Here is a 19,926-nt window from a genome sequence, read left to right on the forward strand (position 1 = left end):
CGTCTTGTTAAACATCAGCTGTGGCCTGCGTTTGGATTGCTTATGTTAGTTAGCCACAAATCCCAAAAAAATATTTATAGTAATTCAGTTAAAAACTGGACTTATTAATCTTTTTATGTAAGCAATTGATGAAAATAAACTGTGTGATGTCTAAACTCCAGAGAATTCTCACCTGAATTCTCATTCAGAAAGCTCTGTAAAAGCATTTCATGCTGCCTCCTTAGCAACATCTGTAAATCCATTAAGGGGCGCATTTGAAGATAAGTAACTTCCTGAAGACTGCACAGGTGGATCCGAGAACAATTGTGTCAACTGGACTATACTTTCAAGAGAATGTGACAGGCTGGAACATCAGCTTCAGATGTCAAGGTTGCTAAGCGACAGGAGCATTGTGTTGTGATAAACAGGAAATCCTTTTCAGACCTGACCGTCTCATTTAGCAGTTGCATGTCCTGTTGCATGTATATATGTAAATGTTTTCTTCCATCAGTAACAAGCCTCTCTCTAGCCCTTATATTTACAAACATTCTAAATGCACTTACCAACCTTCACCTAACTGCTATGTAAAGTACAGTTATTTTCTTGGTCATGAGGTAAGAGAAAGGATGACAGATGATGACATCTTTACTTATTGTCAGATGGAATATGAGCCATAAGTACATTTTTAATTAAAAAGAAATTCTAAGAAAGAATAGAAAAAAAGCCTTCACTTGTGTGAGCCATTATCAAGAAGTATAGTGTTACCATGGAGACGCTGATTTTCACTGTGGCTTAAGGAAACCATGTCTTGCATTCTGAAATGATGGCATGGTTATTTAACTGTCTAGATCTAATATCAAGCATCAGAGGTTACTGACAGCCACCACTGATAAAGATGTTCTAAAAATCTGATGATTCTCAGAAAGCTTCTTAAGTGCTCCATTTCCTGCCTCATCAGTCTTAATGGAGCCTATATGATGTAACAAGATCTTTTAACATGAGGACCATGTGCTTGTGAGAGTACACATTTCTGCTCCTCACATTAAAGGCTCAGGTTGGTTGGAAACAGTGCACAGCTTCTGATCGTGAATGTTTGTCTTTCTGTTTGTGTGTTTCATAACCTAGAAATATTTACCCCCACAGAATCCCCCCCCCCCACACACACACACACACATTTAAACCCCTAATAAAAAACATGAGCTGCATAGTTCATATAGATATTTAGATACATGTATATATTTGTGACGTACCACCATGTTGGCTTGTTGACAGCGAGGGTTTAGTTCAAGTGTCTCTGGGGGGCTGCTAGTGGAACATGCATTTGGGTAGCATGGGAACAGCAGGCTCAGTCTGGGAAAGGAAGCAGACTGTTCATTGTGGTTGCACAATTCAATTAGCTCAGAGCTGCACCGATAAGACGCCGGACCAGATCAGCGCAGAGGTTGTGTGTGACCAGCTGTGCATCAGAAAAGTTGGCTGGAGAACGAGGTGAAGCATCTTCAGGACAGGTTCGATTTTAACCAAGGATCCACAAGAGGAGAAGACAGAAGCTGAGGTATGTGCTTGTAGAGCATGTTTTTAACTTTAAATGTGCTTTATTGGATTCAAATACTGTGGCTAATGCAGCTGGATGTTTGAGAGTCTCTTTCCTGCAAGCTTATTAATACAATTACAATGAAAAGAAATGGGAAAAATGCCTCATTCTCACTACATTCCCTGGTAACATCTGTTTCCAGTGTCTGCCTCCCATGAGATAAATTCGTTAGTTTGTGGGAATGTCCAGGAAGCAGATGGACATCATGTCTGTTTCTTACACATTTTTTTTCCAAAGTATGCCACTGGAGCTTTAGGTGATAGTTGAAAAGCTTTGAAAGATAAAAAAAAAGTAATGGAACAGTTTAAATATAAAGAGCTTTACTAGTAGGAAAGGATTTTCTCACTCTCTCCTGCAAACCCTCTGCCGCCTGTTAGCAGGGTAGAAAGTATGGTAATCATGCATTATATTTATTATTTGTACATTATTGCACACTATCACTCAACCGAGGGAGAGAAGATAAATTGATTTTCCAGGTGGAGAAAGTGTCGGCCTGTTAGCCTGGGACATAACCGCCATCTCAGACTGAGAAAAACATTACAGAGAATTATACTCTGATCGATGGCACTCATGTGACTATGAGTGACATCATATAGCTTGTAAAAGAGGTCAACAATATAACAGCAATTATTTTTAAACAAATACATAATTTATTTATTGTAATACCATGATTTGTTTTAATAGATGGCAATGACAATGGCAGCTCATTTACTGGCACTTATCTTCATCTGGACAGGTAAGATACAAGTTTATATGAAATCTCAAAAACATGATGCACCTCTTAAGAGGAAATGTGTTGTTCCGGTGATGTGTAAAGGTCAGTTAAATACATAGAAACATTATGTTAGTTATGTGTCAGCTGGACAGAGACGTTGCATTATTTTTCCTCTACACGTTCGGCTGTAGTTAATCCCTTAACCCTCTCTGGCCTACAAACAAAATTGTGCAAATGCCAACAAAATATGCTACAAAACTGTTAAACTTTGTGGAAAACAGTAAGGACATTTGCTAAGCTAAAGAATGTGAAACCAATAGTGGCAGAAAGTAGTGCAAATGACAACACAAATGTTTTTACTGCTACTAATATCCTTTAAAAAGCTGGCTCCGTGTTCTAAGGAGCACTAAAAGAAGTCAGTATAGAATCCTCCAAAGTGTCTCTGTGTGTTTCTCTGTCTGGTTCTGAGTGTGTGTATTGAGGTTTTACTTTGTTTTGCCAGTCTTCAGAGAAAAAAAAGGAAGAGAAACAGGGAGGAAAGGAGAAAGAGAGAAACCAATCACTCACATCAATTGACACAAACCGCTGACGGTGCAGCACCATAGAAACAGTTTAGACGTGTGTTAATGAACCGCATTATGGAAACATTATGAAGCAGCGGTGGGTTTAAGCAGCACAGAGAGCAGAGGAACACGTTAATGATTTCATCTCCATCAGCTGTCTGTGTGAGCTGTGCCAATTAGTTGTCATGGTAACTATACCTGCAACACACCATCAGAGCTGAGCTGTGTTACAGTTCAGGGGCTGCATCCTTTGATGGTTTAGGCTATGAAAGATGTCCTGTTTATCACAATGTGCTGCTTCTGTCGCCTAGAAACCTTAGTTCATTGTTGGTTTTTAAGGGATCTTATTACACAAGGATGCATGTGAGGGAGCCTTCAGAATGGGACAGCCCAAGGATGCAGCCTCTGAAGTGGGACACAGCCAGAGGTTTGAGCGGGTCAGCGCACCTCCTGAATCCTGTACACAACATTTCTGATGTCGTTTGCACTGCTTGCAGCATTTTAATATTTCACAGTAAAGTGTCTTTAGCCTTCTCATCACCATATCAACGGCTGTAAAGTAACTGTAACAAGCTACTTTTTGTTCTTCTTCTCTGTGTGTAGTAGTTTTGTGTCTTGAATCCCGTCATGTTTGCTAACTTCTCTCTCTTTTGCTGTACAGTGTCGTATGCTCCAGGATTGGCTGCTAAATTTGTTGTTCCACCGTGTGACCAGAAGATGTTTGACAGGAATGTTAACAACTGTTTGTCATATTTCGACACCAGAATGGAGACGAGTGGCTATCAGGACGTGTGCCCGTGGCCCACTGTGAAACGGTACATTCTGATCATTCTAAAAATGTACATTAATGTAGAGTGGTGTGGGATTAACCAGGAAAATGAATGCTTCTGTGCTGTTGAGCCTATGCATGTGTTGCATGAGCTCAACAGTAAGTGAAAACACAGGAAGGCTGGATAAAGTGGAACATTACACACTTTTTATTGGCTTTTCAGTAAAGATATATAACCTTTAGTCATGGGAAAGTCAGATACTTTCCTGTCTCCTGGCTACGTTCGGTGCCGGTCAAAGCTTCAGCTAATTAGTCATATTTTAATGAAAACGTGCTAGACTGTTGCTCCTGGGCTCATATTTCCAGACAGCAGTTTGTTTGTGGAGACTTTAGCTTTCTGCCATGCTACCTACAGCGAGCTGCAAAGCACTTTAATTATAGCAGCTATAATCCATATTTTACTGTTAACATGGTTTGGGGCTGATGTCCCATAGAGCTCGAATGGCGTGTCAGGGTGGAGCGTCTATCATCGCGAGGAGCTCAGCATGTTGATCATGCTGCCAGCTGTCAGGCTCAATTGAATTACAGTGGATGTTTTCCACACTAAAAATCTTTTAGTGTCAACTGCTTGTGTGATTTATGCTGGTTTAGTGCGGCCGATGTCGCTTCTCCACCCTTGTGGACATGACAATTTAATATTTAACTGTGTAATGTAAGCCGACTCCTAAACATCAGCACGATTTCTCCATTTATAAAAACAGCAGTCTCTGAGGCTAGATGTTTTTGGCTGATGCTGCATTCTTAAAGGGAAATGTCACATTTTTTTAGTACAGCTAAAGGTACAATTATAAATAAATAAATGAATAATAAGGGGTTTATTACCTTTCTGTTGAGTTTTTTGTGTCTACCATTTGCAGACACTAGTACAGCATAGCTGTGTAATCCTTGCTTTCTGCAGGGATCAGGCCTCCTCCTGAGGCAGACGCATAGCAGGAAGTCCATTCTGAATCTGTTAACATGAAAAAAGTTGAAACTATGGAGAAAAACAAATATCTCTCAGTTTGTCAGTAAATTGTTAGTATGCTAACTTCAGCAGATATTTCTAGAACACAATGCAAACATGTTCTGTTTTTATCAAAGAGCAAATGTACAACAGAATAATAGTTAAAGAGAAAGTTCAGAGATGTGGCTGTTTGGAGGGGTTTAGTGGTTATGTAACATCAATATATGGTTATCTGGACTCAAATATTCCATGCAGGAATTGACCCAGAAGAGGGGCTACTCCCTCAGACTGCTCTGAGCCTACCTTAGCTTTCGACACCACTGTCTAAATGGGTCCTCCTGCCGTGTGCTGAAAATAGACTGGACATACAGATAAATGGCTCCACCCATTGTGCAAAAATGTCTCGCTTACTGGTGTCTGCACAGTAGCGGTCAGAGGTGTTGCTTTTGCATCAAGCACACCCCTTCCTCAAACTTTTTGTGTAGCTTGGCTGCTCCACTGGCGGCTGATGGTGACATTATTTCATCAGTTTTTATCCAAAGATAATGGACATGACTTCACATAGCTGTTCGCTGCTAGCTTTGACTTCAGGCTCCTAGCTGTGCGGTGAAACCCTGTGTCATTTGACCCATGAATTTGTGTACCTCTCCATGGCTATGGTTGGTGCTTGGTATTTCTGGAATCCGTTTAAGCCATCTTAAAGGTAGGGTAGGAGAATTTGAAAACTCAGTGAGTGTCAGCCAGATTTTGAAAGTAAACACACGCCCCTTTCTCTCAGAGCTCACCCTCCCAACCAGTCTGTGACTTCGGCCATCATGCACGTACCTCTCTGGTGCGCGCAGAGCAGAAAGAGAGTGACAACCAGCCAACTATACACGCAGGGGCGCCTCGTAGAATTGGCAGATGTTTTTAGCGTTTTATAGCTTCCACAGATGATTAAGATTCTTCGTTTTAAAGTGAAACTGCCGAAGAGAAGTTACACTTATTTAACAAAAAGTGCATCAGAATGAAATCTCCTACTCTACCTTTAAATTTCTTTCTCTTTTCACCTGCAGTGACTACAATGAACTGAAGTTGTGTGTGGACCACTGGGCGAACATTTCTTGGTGTAAAGGCTACAAGTTTCTGGTAGACGAGGTCTTCTTGGGTGTCCATCAGATGTATTTTTCACTCTGTGGACAGGTCCACGACCCCCCACTCACCATTCTCATCATGTTGATAGCACCCGTTATTATCACCACGCTCTTCCTGCCTATTCTGTGTGTTCACCTCACCACCTGGAAAACAGATGCCCACCACTTTGGGGCTCTGATGTGTGCTGATCTGAGCCAGGAGACATAGGAAAAGAGCCCACTGCCTCACTGCAGAGATTCAGGAAATTCCAACTACAGCAAAATATCCTGCTAAAGCTATAATAATTATATAAAATAATTAAATAATTAAATAATCATTCATGTCACATAAGTCATTTATAACACCTAATCTGTTCTGGTGGTGCTCGTGCTGGTTTGCTTACATGCACGAGACACATAGACATACTGAAGAATGGCTGCCATGTAAAAAAACAATGGCTATGTTCAAAATCAAACCCTATATATATATATATATATAGACTACTGTACTACCTTTTGTGTTTGCCATTCTTAGAGTGCCGATCATGAATTGTGAATCACATATAGCGCAATCAGCGTATCCCACAATGCATCATGAAGAGAAGTATAAAGTAGCAAGAATTTCCTTCGGGATTAATAAAGTTTTATCTTATCTTATCTTATCTTAGCATTGCACTCAATGTTTATTTAGCTGGTGGTGTTGCGCATGCTGAGGACTGGCCAGGCTCCTTTACTAAAAGAAACAACAATAGGGGTCAACTTTTCAAGAATGACAGGTGGCAACGTAGATGCACATGTAATTATATGCATGTCAAAAACGGCAGAGAAACTTGTTGCAGATTGCAGCAGGCCTTTGTCTCGTCTTTCTCCCATCAAGTTTGATGTAATCTGGGCATGTGGCTGACATACTCCATAGCTCCAGACTTTTGCCTGTAATGGTGCAGTTCATATCATCTAGAAAATAGAATAAAATAAAGAGAAGAATGAGGCATTAAAACTACTTAGGTGTAGAAAAGGATTATAGATCAGGTTAAAACAGGCCTTTTGAATATTTTTTAAATGGCAAACGTTACCTAAATACAACCACAAGAGGCCACCAGACATGTATGCATGGTTGCCTGGCAAAGGCCTGGAAGTATCAGCCTGATATGATATTTGAGGTGATATTTAGTGTAGAGAAAATATTGAACCATTTATTGTTGTGGCCTATTTTTACATACAGATATCAAAGTGTGCATGTTCTGTGTTCCGAAAGTTTGGTAAATCAACACATATTTAGCCTTTCATAGTCACACAATTATATTCGACAGTCTTATACTGTTTTGTGAGTTTTTTTTTTAACTCTCTGGAGCCCATTATTTTGTCAGATTTAACCCCACCCAGCTGGCACCTAATGGTAAATAGGGAAAACAAAAACTTCAAACCAACTTCATTCTAGCAGTCTATAGGAAAAGACATTTGAATCATCTGTTTTATATTGTATTTTTTTGTAAAGCCGACACAAAAGAATTCTGTTTGTATTTGAAACACATAATAAATATTTATTTCAGACAAAAAAATAATGTTTTACAGTTGTTTGAAAACCTCTTTACAGGAAGATGTACCTGCTATTCAAATATTCACACAACCTATGTGTCAGTCTGTGTTACCAATGCGAACACACTGCATTTCATGACTTTATCATCTGGTTGGTTGGTTGCACATGGGCGGGTTGTTATGGAGACATTATGAGGAAAGAACAATGTAAAGCTCCACTAAGCAACATTTTGAACTGTAATCTAATGACTCCCCGCGGTGTGGAAAAGGATGCTCGTACTGCTCTGCCTAGGTCAGACAGCTGTACCGAACAAGAAAGCAGTCATGAGAGAGAGATGTGCACCAATTCTCTTGGGAGGTGGTGCATTAATTTAACAAGAATTCCTCAAGAATAACAGATTGCAAACAGGGCTCCTTTGTCTCTATAGAGGTTTTCAAAGTTGCTTAATGCAGCTTTAACAATGCTTTGAGACAAATACTAAAATCACAGTTGGTCTTCACTGGAAGTATGTCACAATACTGAGAGTTAAAGACAGCATTACAGTAAAAAAATAGCATCCACAGTAAAGGACAGCACTGAATTCTCAACAGAGGAAATCAGCAAAATGTGACACTGAAGAACAAAATTAGGACTTCACAATCCTGTGAAGGACGTAATTCTTCAGTATGCAGTGCAATTAAAGAAAAATGAATGGCATTCATGCAGTATCCACATGATACTACCTGCTATAATTCTCTTGCTCTTAAGAAAATATCAGTGCGACCAGCCTCCCCTGTAATAGTTGATCTAGTTTCAAACGTTTTGATTTACTGTTACACAACGGCTGAACCCAATACACTATTCCATATGCTAAACCTCCAGGATGGCCAGGCGTCTTTACTCCAACCAACTGATGTTGAATTAGACGAGGTTCAAAAATAACAAGAGCCAAAAGTCTTAGATTTGAGTGGGTGGTCTGCTCTGCTACCATGGAGGTACAAGGCGACGAAATGTGGTGGAGTCAGAACATCGACACGGCAGAACTTTTTTTTTTAGGGTCAAAAAGACTATTATTCTTTTCATCTTGCGTGTTTCAACATCTAACGCCCAGACAGCACAGAATGGCAGCACCACACCTTCTGTTATCTTAAATAATACCCACAGTTCCACTTTTTCTCCTGTGTAAATACTGGAAGGATGTTTTGCTAAGAATATGTTCACCAATACTGTCTTGGCTATGGCCTACTCAGACACACTAATTCTTGTCATAACAAAAGCACGTGGACGCGTTGAGCGCTCTAACAGACTTGTGCTCTTTCACCACAGAGGACATAAACCGCTGTGACTCTCTCACCACTGTGGTTCAAACAGCGAAGCCAACGCACAGGCTGCACTCAGATTGAAGATACTTATTTACATGCTATTTTAGTTATGTTTTTGGTTCTGAGAATCAGAGTTGCTGATATAATCTTTACTTCAAATGCACCTAAGTAACACATGTTACAGACAAAAGTTAAAAGTTAAAAATAAAAACTATTCATCCATCACAAATCAAGTTCAAGTTCAAAGAAAAAAAACATGTTCCAAGCTCTTAGGGTCACAGCCCAGGTCAAATATAATGAACTGCTCTGCTGAGAAGGTAAGAACTGTTAAAATAGATTGTGTGACATCAACAATATAAGCATGATTGTGGATAAAGTCTTGTCTAAATTTTCATCTTTGCCTGAAATGTGGAGGCCTAAATGTCTTACAAATCTTTAAACTTTTCTTTTTCAACTTTTCAACAGAAAAGAAAAAAAATATTTTGTCATATCTCTTGAAAAGTGATTTGTAGTGATGAGATATTGCTTTAAGGTCCTACATGTAAGAATAACTCATGTTATGTCATCATATGACATCATATGGACATCCTGGGCATCAATGAGATTTCATTTCTACAACTGTTTACTGTTCCTACTTTGTTGTGTGTTGTTCCGTGTTTGTGTTGCAATGAGTCAAAACCCAGTGTGCAAGTTTTGGATCATACTGTTTTTACCTGAGCTAGCCAGATCTGTTCAAACAGTATTAGTAGTGATAACAAGCAAATGTTAGCCAGTTAGCTGTTGCGGCACTTATCTAGTACAGTTTGCTTTGTAGCTTTAGCTGATAAATAGGTAAATTAGCTGCTGTTGCAACATTAATACAGATGCCAGAACAGGCACTGAGCTGTTTATCTATATTAACATGCATGCTGGCACTTCCCTTCGTATTTGTTGGGCACACTGGCCAGAGAACAGAAAATAACCGAGGAAGTCATGTTACAGTCTAAACCGAATGCAATGTATTCAAAATTTAACTGTATTCAAAGATCCTGTATACACTACGGTCACTCAAAAACTTGAACGAATGAACTTCTGTAAATCAAAAATTACAGCCCTACATTCTGTGACTCATTAACTTGGGGATCTGCAGAACCAAATACAGACTGCAGCAGGTGTAAGCTTCACATCACTCTCTTCACTTGACCTCCTTTTCCCCTATAGCATAATGTAAAAGCTCGGAGAATAAGCCACATATATTTTTACACTGCAAATGTTGGATTGCCTTGACCGCTTTATGTACACAAAGGAGATGACAAACTAAAGGCTGGAAAGCAATATTTACAGATCAAAGGTCAGTTTCCCCTGAGACAGAATTCTTGCATGGCTCATAATGTAGGACAAGGGTAAGTGAAATAAATTATGGTACACTGCTGACCCTTAGAAATATGTTAGGGGTGTATTTACAGAAACCTGTGCTGCTGCCACACAGTCTGAGACTCTCCTACAGTGTTACTTCTTTTCACTGATGACATATTTAAATAAAACGTATTTACACAGTGACAGTGTGCAGAAGCCTTCCGCCATCTTGAATTGGTAAACAGTTAGTACAGAATTTTTCTTACTGCTACGTTGAATTTATATTATATACCACAGATGTGTGGATGGTTATCCTTTAAACTCCTCCCACATTGTGCTTCATCTGCATGTTTTGCATTATTTTAGATACTTTATAATAATAGTAATGTTTTGGAGAGCAGACACAGAACATCCAAGAAACTCCACCTCAGAATTTTATACAGCAATTCTGTTTCAGTAATTCTGATTCTGATTCTGAATTTTGTACAGCAGCTCATCTGAAACGGCGTTTCTGTGCGGTAGAAGTAAGGTTTCTGAAAGTGTCACAGCTTGAATGCTGATTAAGATTCTATAGTGGGCTGGCAATATAGGAGGCAAAACCAACACTCTTGGTATTTCAAAAACAACTCTGAACACAGATGGTACACACAGTCCTTCTATACAATGCAACATTCATACATCCTGCCAACACTCGAATGCTCCCCTGCGTTTTCCTGTACTTGTATGTGTGTGTATATTTAGTGTCTTTGCTTTTCCAATCAAGTGATATTATATTATTCTTTACATCTGTGAGAAATGCACTGCGTGATGGAGAGATGACAGACCAGATCAATAATGACATATCTTGAAGGTGTCAACCAACACAAAGTTCTTTTTTTTTTAATGCACTAACTCTAATGCCACTGAGAATTTGACATGGCACTGAGTCACAAAAACGTGTCCAAATAAACAGAGTAAGTAAGGAAAATGAGATTGAGACCATGTTAGCTATCTACTTATACATCCAAGGTCACAATAATGGGATCAGTGGACTGGTATGTAGGGCATTAAACACCTAACAAAGTACAGTAACACCCTTTGAAGAGGCTTGCACAGTCCCTGGGGATTTTGGCTCCAAGGGGAGACTACATTTAGGGAGCAGGCCTTGTGCCAGGGAGCTCGGTTGGCAGCAACAAATGTGAACTTTTGCCCAGTCAAAGTGCTCATTTCTAAAAGTCAGGACAGAAAGGAAAAGGGACTACTTAACTCCTTGTTTGCACATTGCTGCAACCTTTAGTAGCAGAAGTGCAAAGGGAAAAGGCAGCTAAACTACAGAGGCAGTGAAATTTAGTCAGGGTCTATTCACCATTCAAATTCTGGTGAAAATCCACTTCCTGAAAGAACAAAATGGAAGGTCAACCTTTTTTTTATTAGAATTATCCAGCCTGCTGTAGTCCTAGAGAGGTCACCATCAACATTGCACTTATGCCCAGAACCTGCAGAGTAATTAAAGGGATACATCAGGATAAAAAGTCTTTTCTTCTATTTGCATTGTCCACCTCGGAGTGGGACAATATATCTTTAGGGAGGTTAACACAACACCATCACCACAAAGATCTAACTTTAGATGTGCTGTTTTAAAAACTGGAGTAAACAAAGGAAGGGAGTGCTTATCCAGCTATAGCATTTTTGTATTTTTTTTTTTTTTTTTTTTTACGAACACCTTTACAGTAGCTCCTCTCACTTTGCCACAGCTACACAGAGAGGTGTGCTTGCTCTCATTGGTCACACCAGAACAATGGGTGAACAAATTTACACAAGCATGTGGATCTCGTTGTATTCATCTCTTCCGTCCTCATCAAAGTTGGGAGAATCCTCATCACAATCCAGCTGAAAGAAAAATGATATATAGACAGATTTATAGATTAAAATCAAGAAGCTTACAGTACGGAGCTTTCACATTCAACTGTTTAGTTACCTAAACAGGAGGCTGCACTCTTCAAAACAATACTCAGCAGATGATTGGATAAATCACCATTTCATGTTTGAAATGTAGAATTGGCATGTTCACAAGCGAATTATGCCAACTCTTTAAGGAAAACACGCTTAAAGAAGTCAGCTGCAAGCACATGGCATCAAGCCTGGCAAGATGAATGTGTGAGTGCGTGCTCCCAAAAAGGTAACCATGAGCTAGCTGAAAAGATGTATTTTTATATCTTTTTGTAATTAGTGTAAAATGTGTCATCATTTTTGTGTAGCCATGGCACTGTAACCTTTTCAGCAAACAATGGTCCAAATCAACTGTTTACATATAGAGCAGTACATAAACACACAGTGAAGTGGAGCGTGACTGAGTGATCAGAATTTGGTTCCTCCACAGTTCACGTGTGTTGTAAAATTGTCTAATAAATCAGTTCCTATTACTTTGCACAGGTTTGTAGGGGATCTGACATTTTAACATCTGCTGAATGTGCTTCAGGGTAATTCTACAGTGCCAGGACTTCATGAGACCTCTGGATGAACACAGCACGAGTGGTGGTCGACTTAAGAACAAATCTGTTTATCCTCGTGCTTACAAAATGTTGACATTTTGTAGCCTGAAAGTTTTGCTTTGACAGTGATGAAATGTATGGGTTTGGGGATCTAACCAAGAAAATATGAAACCCAATATCAGAGCAGACTATGAATTTTTTTCTGGTAAGAACACAATAAAAACAACATTTTTAAATCATGTGAAAATATGTAGACAAAAACCATCTGTGATTAGAGAGGAAGAAGTTCAGCAATTCAGCATTTTCTTAAGATAAATAAATAAATACATGTCAACGTCCATTTGATGCTAAATTTGCTGAATGGAATGAACATTTCCAGAGAGCCTCTGCAACCCAAACCTACCGCCTGCAGCTCACGTTCCCCAAAGATCCTGGACAGGACGACACGGCGCAGCGGCACCGTCATGATGAGGACGAAGGGGAACGCCAGGGAGGCTACACTGGACTTCACAACCCACAGTGCCACGATGCACCCGAGCTGAATGATGGTGAACATGTTCATACGCCATGTCTTCACCTAAATAAACACACACACACACAGGTGGTCAGTGGGCTAAAAAAACATAGGTTATAGTACACACACAGGCATACTCAAAGATGCTCACATTACACACACTCAACCTCACATGGTTCTGTTTCAAGAAGGAAATTCCTCATGCTTTTGGCTCCATCTAGTGGAAAATACATATTCTATACTGTATATTCTATTTAAAGTAAATTTAAAAAACTCAAATATAAAACAACTCAATTTTCTCAACTCAAACCTTTTATGCTACACTGTTGCCCACCAAGATCTGGGGCCTTGGATGCTGCTGCATCTATGAAGGGTGGGTGGCTTTCTGGGGTCCAACATCCAGTAACACTCATAACGGTGAATGAGGTTACTCTTTCAAAATAAAGCTACAAACCACGACTTAAAACCAAAAACCAATGTGCATGTGTTTTATAGGGGTTACTCAGGTTTCTGTGACGTCGTATTATGTCTCAGTCCAGCGTGTCTGTTATTTCTGTACTGACTGAGTTAAGTCAAAAAGTCGAGGATGGACGCAGTTTGGGTTCTGGCTGCAGCTGCCCGTCTGCTGGATTTGGTTTCTTCATTTTACCACTGATAATCAGAGACGAGGGCATGTAAACATTCTCTGTGCGTGTGTTACCTTAGTGACGTAGATGTGGTCGGGGTGGTGTTTGGCAGGAGTGACCATGAGGGTAATGCGTTCGTACAGCTGAATGCCGGTCAGCGAGGTGACCCCCATGTACAGGAAGATGCCAAAGAGAACAGCCAGCGGGATGAGGCGGAGAACATCTGTCATCACTATGGACATACCTGATGGGCAGAGAAGGGGTTAAAGAACACATTTCTTTGAAATGCTGCACACACATGCACAATAATTTGCAACAGTGGAGAAAATTATTCATTCAATGAGGGAACAGCCCATAAAAACAAACATCGTGTCAGGGGTGTTTAGTTGAAAATCGATGCTTTGGTTGAAGCGCTCTTAGGGCTAATCCGAAATGTCTTACTTAATCCAAACAGCATTTCAATCAAACAAGAGCTCAACTATCACGATGACTCATTATGTCTGTATACCCAAACAGGATCAAACTGTACTTAGGGCTGCTTTGGGAACCCTTACCTTAATTGGAACAAGATTTTCAGCTGGCAAAACAGTCACCCAGTCACCCGACAAAAACAAAGCTGCAGTGTCGGACAGTACATATCGAGTCTACGTGTGCACAAACTGCTTTTGGTTCATTCTGAAGATAATTAGTAAACAGAATGTAAAATGCTTTTAAGCTGTTGAAGAGGCTGAGTCATGCTTCATGAATGTCTAGACATGCAGGAGCTGCTAAGGTTGCCCTTCTCTGCAATGCCTGGAAATCCAAACACTGTAATTAATGTGTAATGAAATGTAACCCCTGCAGGCCCAAAACAAAATACACGGACCTGGATTGTTTTCTTCACCTCCTTCCACTGATACTGTGATGTATTGATCTGATTTATCTGCTATAAACTTTATGACAGTACAGCCTCTACAGAAGGTTACAGAAACATGAAAAACAAACAAAAACAAAATGTGTACCCCCTAGGCAAGCTGTAGGTAGCCAAAGCTAATGCTAACAATAAAATTTGTTGAACAAAGACAAGACCTGAGTGCTGTGCGAGCTAAGTTACCAAGCTTACTGTACAGACATGGGTTTGGCAAACAGTTATTTGGCACTCCAAACTCCTATCATCTTACCAACAAGCACAGCCACAAGAAGCCCAGTCAGCCTCTGCTCTTTCACCTCCTGGATCATGGGCTTTTCACCGGGAGCTGTGGCTTTGCTCATGACTGTGAGCGCATTGACATGAGTGACGGAGCGCACTGTGGCAGCAGTGAGCCAAGGCAAGCCGAACAGGGGGCAGACAGCCCCCAGGATGACAATAAGGAGCAGGTCCAGGTGGAAGCCTGAACCTTTGACCAGGCGGCGCTCCTTTTTACTGACTATCAATCTGAGAAATGAAGGAAAGGAGAGGAGAACCTATTAATTCTAAAATGTTTCAGAAAGCACATGTCTAATATACTCTATAGGTTACGCACGAAGTGATTTGAGTTTCCATAAAAATGAGAATGAAAACAAGAAGGGCAGGGACAACAGATGCTCCCATCATCCAGGTCGGAAATGGCTGCTTGTCACCAAAAGGGCTGATGAACCATCCCCTCTTGTCAGGGGACGTGACAGAAAAGCCGGATGGCACATTGAGTTTCTAGAGGTACAAAAAGCCATATATTTTACTGCAGAACCTGACACACTAAATCCTGAAGTGATGTAAAATGAACTTACCTGTGTGTAGGTGTCAGTAATGGAGTAATCCACAAATACTGAAACTAAGATTGAGATGGGGATGCCAAAGTCACCAATAATTCTTCTGGCCTGAGGACATTCAGAAAACAAAGATTAAGTAATTTGTAGTCACACAGCTCAAAAACTCCTCTGTCAACCCAGGCTAAAAAAAAACTTTACAGTGTCTTACAATTAGTAACAGTTGTGGAGTATAGGGAACCTTGTGGAGTATAAAGAACATTTTATTGAAAATGCTCTTTTTAACCTAAAACCACACTTTTTAAAGGATATTACCTTGCCACCTAAAAACCGGCTGTTTCTGAACTTCCTGAGGAAGAATGCGACAAAGAAAGTGCCCATCATGAGCACCAGAGACAGAAGAGCGGTGTTGGGCTGGTTAAAGACGGGGCCTTCAAATTCTTGAAAGTCCTCACTTAGAGTGGTGTCAGTGGGGTATATTGCCATAAGTGGATGTTCCCTAAACACCTGGAAACAAGAAGACACATATGCATGATATGCCGACAAATGTGTGGGCTTCTGGAAGATATGAACAATAATGAAACATGACCAATATGAAAAACATGGAAATCGTCAGATTCTATCGTGGGGAAACGATAATACACTTTGTTACCTTGATGAGCTTAGAGAAAGTCTCATAGATGAAGATGAGGGAGATGAGGAAAGCAAAAATCTCCTGGGTAAAGGGTGAGATATAGCGGACCATGAAACTCCCCTCTGCAGCCACGAGCACCAGGACGATGAAGATGAGCCAGAAACCGATCCACACTCGACCAGTCAGGTACTCAAAGTTGTAGGCTTGACAGAACTGAGAGGAGAGATTAGGTTAGTTTTATGGGGATAATTATGTGATACAGTGTATTGTGAGTCTTCGATTTTTGTCAAAGCACCTTGTAGAAGGCTTCTTCAAACACCAACAAGGGTCCAGAGAAGCCGATGATGAGAAGCGGCTGACCCGCGAGCAGTGAAAATATAACTCCAAGAGTTGCAGTTGAAACAATGAGCTCAGTCACTCCCATCATGCCCTCTGTTTTCTCTCCTGTTTGTAAAAATCACAGCAGGTATCAGACCACAGTATCAGTGACAAGAAGAACAGTTGTCTGTTATTCATAGTCTCAGTTTACCCAGTAGGCCTCCAAAGGTAATCGTTGGCGACAGCGCTGCGAAGTAGATGAAGATGACAGCAGCGATGCACTGCATGTCCACAGCGTCCTTTAAGTCACTGACATAGTTTGGGTATCGCCTGCGGATATCGTGGATCAGGCCTCCAAATGGGATCCCTGAGCGCTTCAATGGGTCCACCTCCTGGTCCCCCTCTTCCTCCACCTCTGGACTCACCTCTGTAGGGGTGTGCGGGGAGTCACAGTCTTTATTACAACTCATCATAATACAAACAGTGACACTGTAAGAAGCATTAAGTGTGCAGTCCGGTAAACATTATAAACAAAACCTGAGCCAACACTGCAATTCACCATTACTCTACTCTGCAGTTTGGTTGACATCACCATTGTTGGTCTTTGTACTACCACACCCAAAAGCCAATACATGCTTTCTTTGGAAGTCTTTGATAATTCTCCATGTTTCTATAGATCTAAAACCTGAGTAAGAAACAGTGGGCTGATGCCAGAAATGTCCTAAAGTATCTAAAATAGATTTTTGTACTCTTTTTACAATTTGTAGCTAATTATCTAGCAACAGAACATGTATTCTTTTGAGACACTACCTTTGTTGTCCAGCTCCATTCCGAGTGTGGAGTGCTGCTTCTTGAGCTCTCTTTCCTTTCTCTTGCGCAGCATCTGCTTCTGGAAGTCAGCCACTGTCTTCAGGAGGTCTTTGCCCTCCACGTCGGAGGGTGGAATGACAATGCTGTAGTCCAAGAATTCATTGATACCGTTCAGTAGGTCCTGCCTGTTGTCAGCAAAATAGGCCACCTCATGGAAGTTCTGCAACAAAACAGTACCAGTTGTCAGCACTGCTGAAGATAGGCTATTAGAGATAAACGGTTTTGATCTCAAACGTAGGGAAGTTTGTTATTGTTATTCCTTTAGGTTTAGTTAATTGTGGGTCTGGCAGTGTTCAAGTCTTTTCTTCATTTTTGTGACTCCTTTAGATTTTGCTTTAGAGTGTATAGTATTTACCTTGTCAGACATGAGAGTGGAGAAGGAGCGTCCAATCTCATGATAGTCCACGTTGGACTGACTGGGGCCAAGCAGGACAAAAATAAACCGAACAGGGACAGGGACCTCGAGCACAGACTCTAGAAGGACTGCCTCGTTCAGCCTGACAAAGGCCATGGCTGGCTGCTCCAGAAATTCAATACAGCCTTACAGGAAAAAACAAAACAAAACATATTACATAAAGCATTAGTGGTATTTGTGACATGATTGTTTTTGTGTCATGTAATAACTGCTTATCTGAGTGACATCCCACACAAGAGAATAAACAATAAGCATACTAATCTTTATAAAAACAGAGAAGAAGAGAAAAGGCTGAATTCCTGTTTTGTCCCTGGAGCTTACCAACTAACACGATGACAGCTTCAGCATCTTTGGGAATCTTGGCGAGGAGTTTCATAGATCTGGCTGCAGCTGGATGGCTCTCAGGAGGCAGAGGGTGGAGAGATTTCTTGGAGGAAGAACAATACAAAAGATTACCCACATTATTGTCCCCACCAACATAATGTGACACCATAACAGTGCATGGGACCAATAATGTGAAGTTATTGTGGGAACGTATGTATCAGCTAATGTCCCTACAGTTCCTGCTTAACTGGTTCTTTATGTTTGAGGGAATTATTTTTAATAGACTGCTTTAAATTTGCCAACATTTTAAGCCATGGGGAACATTAAGTTTTCACAGTTAACATATCAAGAAGCTTTAACTAGAAGCACCTGCAGCCCGGCTGAGAACATAATTTGACACATGTGGCAAAAGGGAGGCTTGCTTTCTCCAGCTTGAGGAATTACCTACATGACTTCTAACCTCATGAAGTGCTGTTTCAAAGAACAATGTGAGAGCCACAGGCTTCGTATCAGGAATTCAGCTTAATCACACTTAAAACTCTGCTTACTGCTCATTCTTAGAACTTAATGCAAACCATGACCTAAAACAAGACAGCTCAGCGCTCCTTTTATCTCTCTCCATTTAGATAGCTGACTTCAATTACCCTAGTGGATTCCTGTCAAAACTAGTTAATCACTAACCTTGGCTTTAGTAAAATATATTTAATGTGCTGTCTGCCTGCCTAGCTTCACCCACGTCACAGCCTTTCATGACCCAGAGCCCACATCTCTTAGATCTCTGTCATGAGCGTCTCAAATGATTGAATTAAGTGTGTGATGTATTATAACTGGTTGCAAAGGAAACGTACAAACAGGCTGACGAATACGTCTTGTTTGGGGTCGTACACCGGGACCTTGTTATCTTGGTGCTCATCCTGCTCCTCAGCCACCAGGGGCAGGTTGGTGTCCAGGACATTGTTGTGATTGAAGCTCCCGTGAAGACTGGCAGACGAGTAGTGGCGGTGAAAACGCTGTTTTAGATCACTCGGGTGGCTACGGAAAGAAAGAACAAAGCACAGAAGTTTCAATGATATTTACCAGGCTGCTGGAAAGGACGTAATGTTATAGTTTATGGAACAAAGTAGTATGACTATAAATGAAAATGAAGTTAGAGCACACAGCAGATGGCCAGTATTCCATCACCATGAATTCTATTAAGGCCTAAAGTTATAGGTGTAGACACAATTGGTTACCATGGTTTCAGCAGCCAGGCAACATTTGGTGTGCGTCAGCTGCATTCACACTCCACCACATTGCCCAGTTTAGGATTAAGGGGAATAAGAAGCTGCTCTTAAGGAATATTATTCCAATAGTTTTAATTTTTGACATAATCTTGGCTGTTTGGGATTTATTTTTAATTGAGACAGTGACTAAAATGACTATTTTAAGCTCTGATTTGATCATATTGTCTGAAGGGACCATATGTTATACAGACCAAGTTAAAAAATCATCATTTAAAAGAAGGATCTATTTCAAAGCTGCCAATGGGTGTTAGCATTTAACCATTTTTGAAGTGGAAAGCAGAATAATTTGCATTTTATAAAACAGAATAAAACTACATAATACATTATGCAGCTCTTAAAAACCTAAATCATTACATGAGTAAACCAGGTGAAGCTGATCCGAAAAGCTGTCTCAGTTAAATCTAAACTGACACAATAGAATGTGATATTTGGATTAAAGAGTCACTATAACAGCCAGAGACTAATCTCTGCAGTCTGATTTTCTGTGCTTTTATGTATGCGAAGTACATTTTACCTCCTCTTATAAAGAGAAGTATTTAGTGAGCCACATGAGCCAGCTTTTTCAACTTTCATTACATCACTGTTCAGCCCACTGGTGACATCACCTCACTCATTAGGCCCACATGGTCCTATAAGACCGCTCTCAAATTGGATGCGACAGCACTCAGAGACAAAAGAACGAGGTGTGACACAGAAATGAATTGTGCTCGAGGCGTTCCCAAACGATCTTAAAAACTGCACTGAGTATGCAATGAGCGAAATTTTTTTTAGCAGCACCTCGATGTGTTTCTTTCCACATAATAAATCTGATATCTCAGGCTGGTGGTGACTCTAATGA

General features: G+C 40.5%; 2 protein-coding genes across 2 annotated transcripts in view; one reads left to right on the plus strand and one right to left on the minus strand.

Moving 5' to 3' along the window:
* Window positions 1-1,342: 1,342 nt before the first annotated feature.
* LOC114426458 (receptor activity-modifying protein 1-like) lies at window positions 1,343-7,229 on the plus strand. The gene is made up of 4 exons (XM_028393879.1): window positions 1,343-1,534; window positions 2,258-2,309; window positions 3,513-3,666; window positions 5,679-7,229. The coding sequence occupies exons 2-4, from the start codon at window positions 2,258-2,260 to the stop codon at window positions 5,962-5,964; spliced, it is 492 nt and encodes a 163-aa protein (XP_028249680.1). The 5' UTR covers window positions 1,343-1,534; the 3' UTR covers window positions 5,965-7,229.
* Window positions 7,230-11,609: 4,380 nt separating this feature from the next.
* The window catches only part of slc4a3 (solute carrier family 4 member 3), a 29,563-nt gene continuing 21,246 nt past the window's right edge, over window positions 11,610-19,926 (minus strand). Inside the window, exons 9-22 of the mRNA XM_028433673.1 lie at window positions 18,654-18,837; window positions 17,803-17,908; window positions 17,422-17,606; window positions 17,007-17,226; window positions 16,408-16,623; window positions 16,174-16,322; window positions 15,897-16,091; window positions 15,560-15,751; window positions 15,266-15,355; window positions 15,022-15,188; window positions 14,680-14,933; window positions 13,594-13,763; window positions 12,783-12,956; window positions 11,610-11,777 (exon numbers count right to left, since the gene is read on the minus strand). Of these exons, the coding sequence (XP_028289474.1) occupies window positions 11,700-11,777; window positions 12,783-12,956; window positions 13,594-13,763; window positions 14,680-14,933; window positions 15,022-15,188; window positions 15,266-15,355; window positions 15,560-15,751; window positions 15,897-16,091; window positions 16,174-16,322; window positions 16,408-16,623; window positions 17,007-17,226; window positions 17,422-17,606; window positions 17,803-17,908; window positions 18,654-18,837 (2,380 nt within the window). The 3' untranslated portion in view covers window positions 11,610-11,699. The remainder of the gene's footprint in view (window positions 11,778-12,782; window positions 12,957-13,593; window positions 13,764-14,679; window positions 14,934-15,021; window positions 15,189-15,265; window positions 15,356-15,559; window positions 15,752-15,896; window positions 16,092-16,173; window positions 16,323-16,407; window positions 16,624-17,006; window positions 17,227-17,421; window positions 17,607-17,802; window positions 17,909-18,653; window positions 18,838-19,926) is intronic.

Source organism: Parambassis ranga, chromosome 21 (assembly GCF_900634625.1).
Source record: "Parambassis ranga chromosome 21, fParRan2.1, whole genome shotgun sequence".
Lineage (NCBI taxonomy): Eukaryota > Metazoa > Chordata > Actinopteri > Ambassidae > Parambassis > Parambassis ranga.

Coding starts and splice junctions, on each gene's coding strand:
- LOC114426458 (XM_028393879.1), top strand. CDS start 2,258: ATGGCAATGACAATGGCAGCTCATTTACTGGCACTTATCTTCATCTGG. Junction 2,310..3,512: donor ACTTATCTTCATCTGGACAG/GTAAGATACAAG, acceptor TTTGCTGTACAG/TGTCGTATGCTCCAGGATTG. Junction 3,667..5,678: donor CCGTGGCCCACTGTGAAACG/GTACATTCTGAT, acceptor TTTCACCTGCAG/TGACTACAATGAACTGAAGT.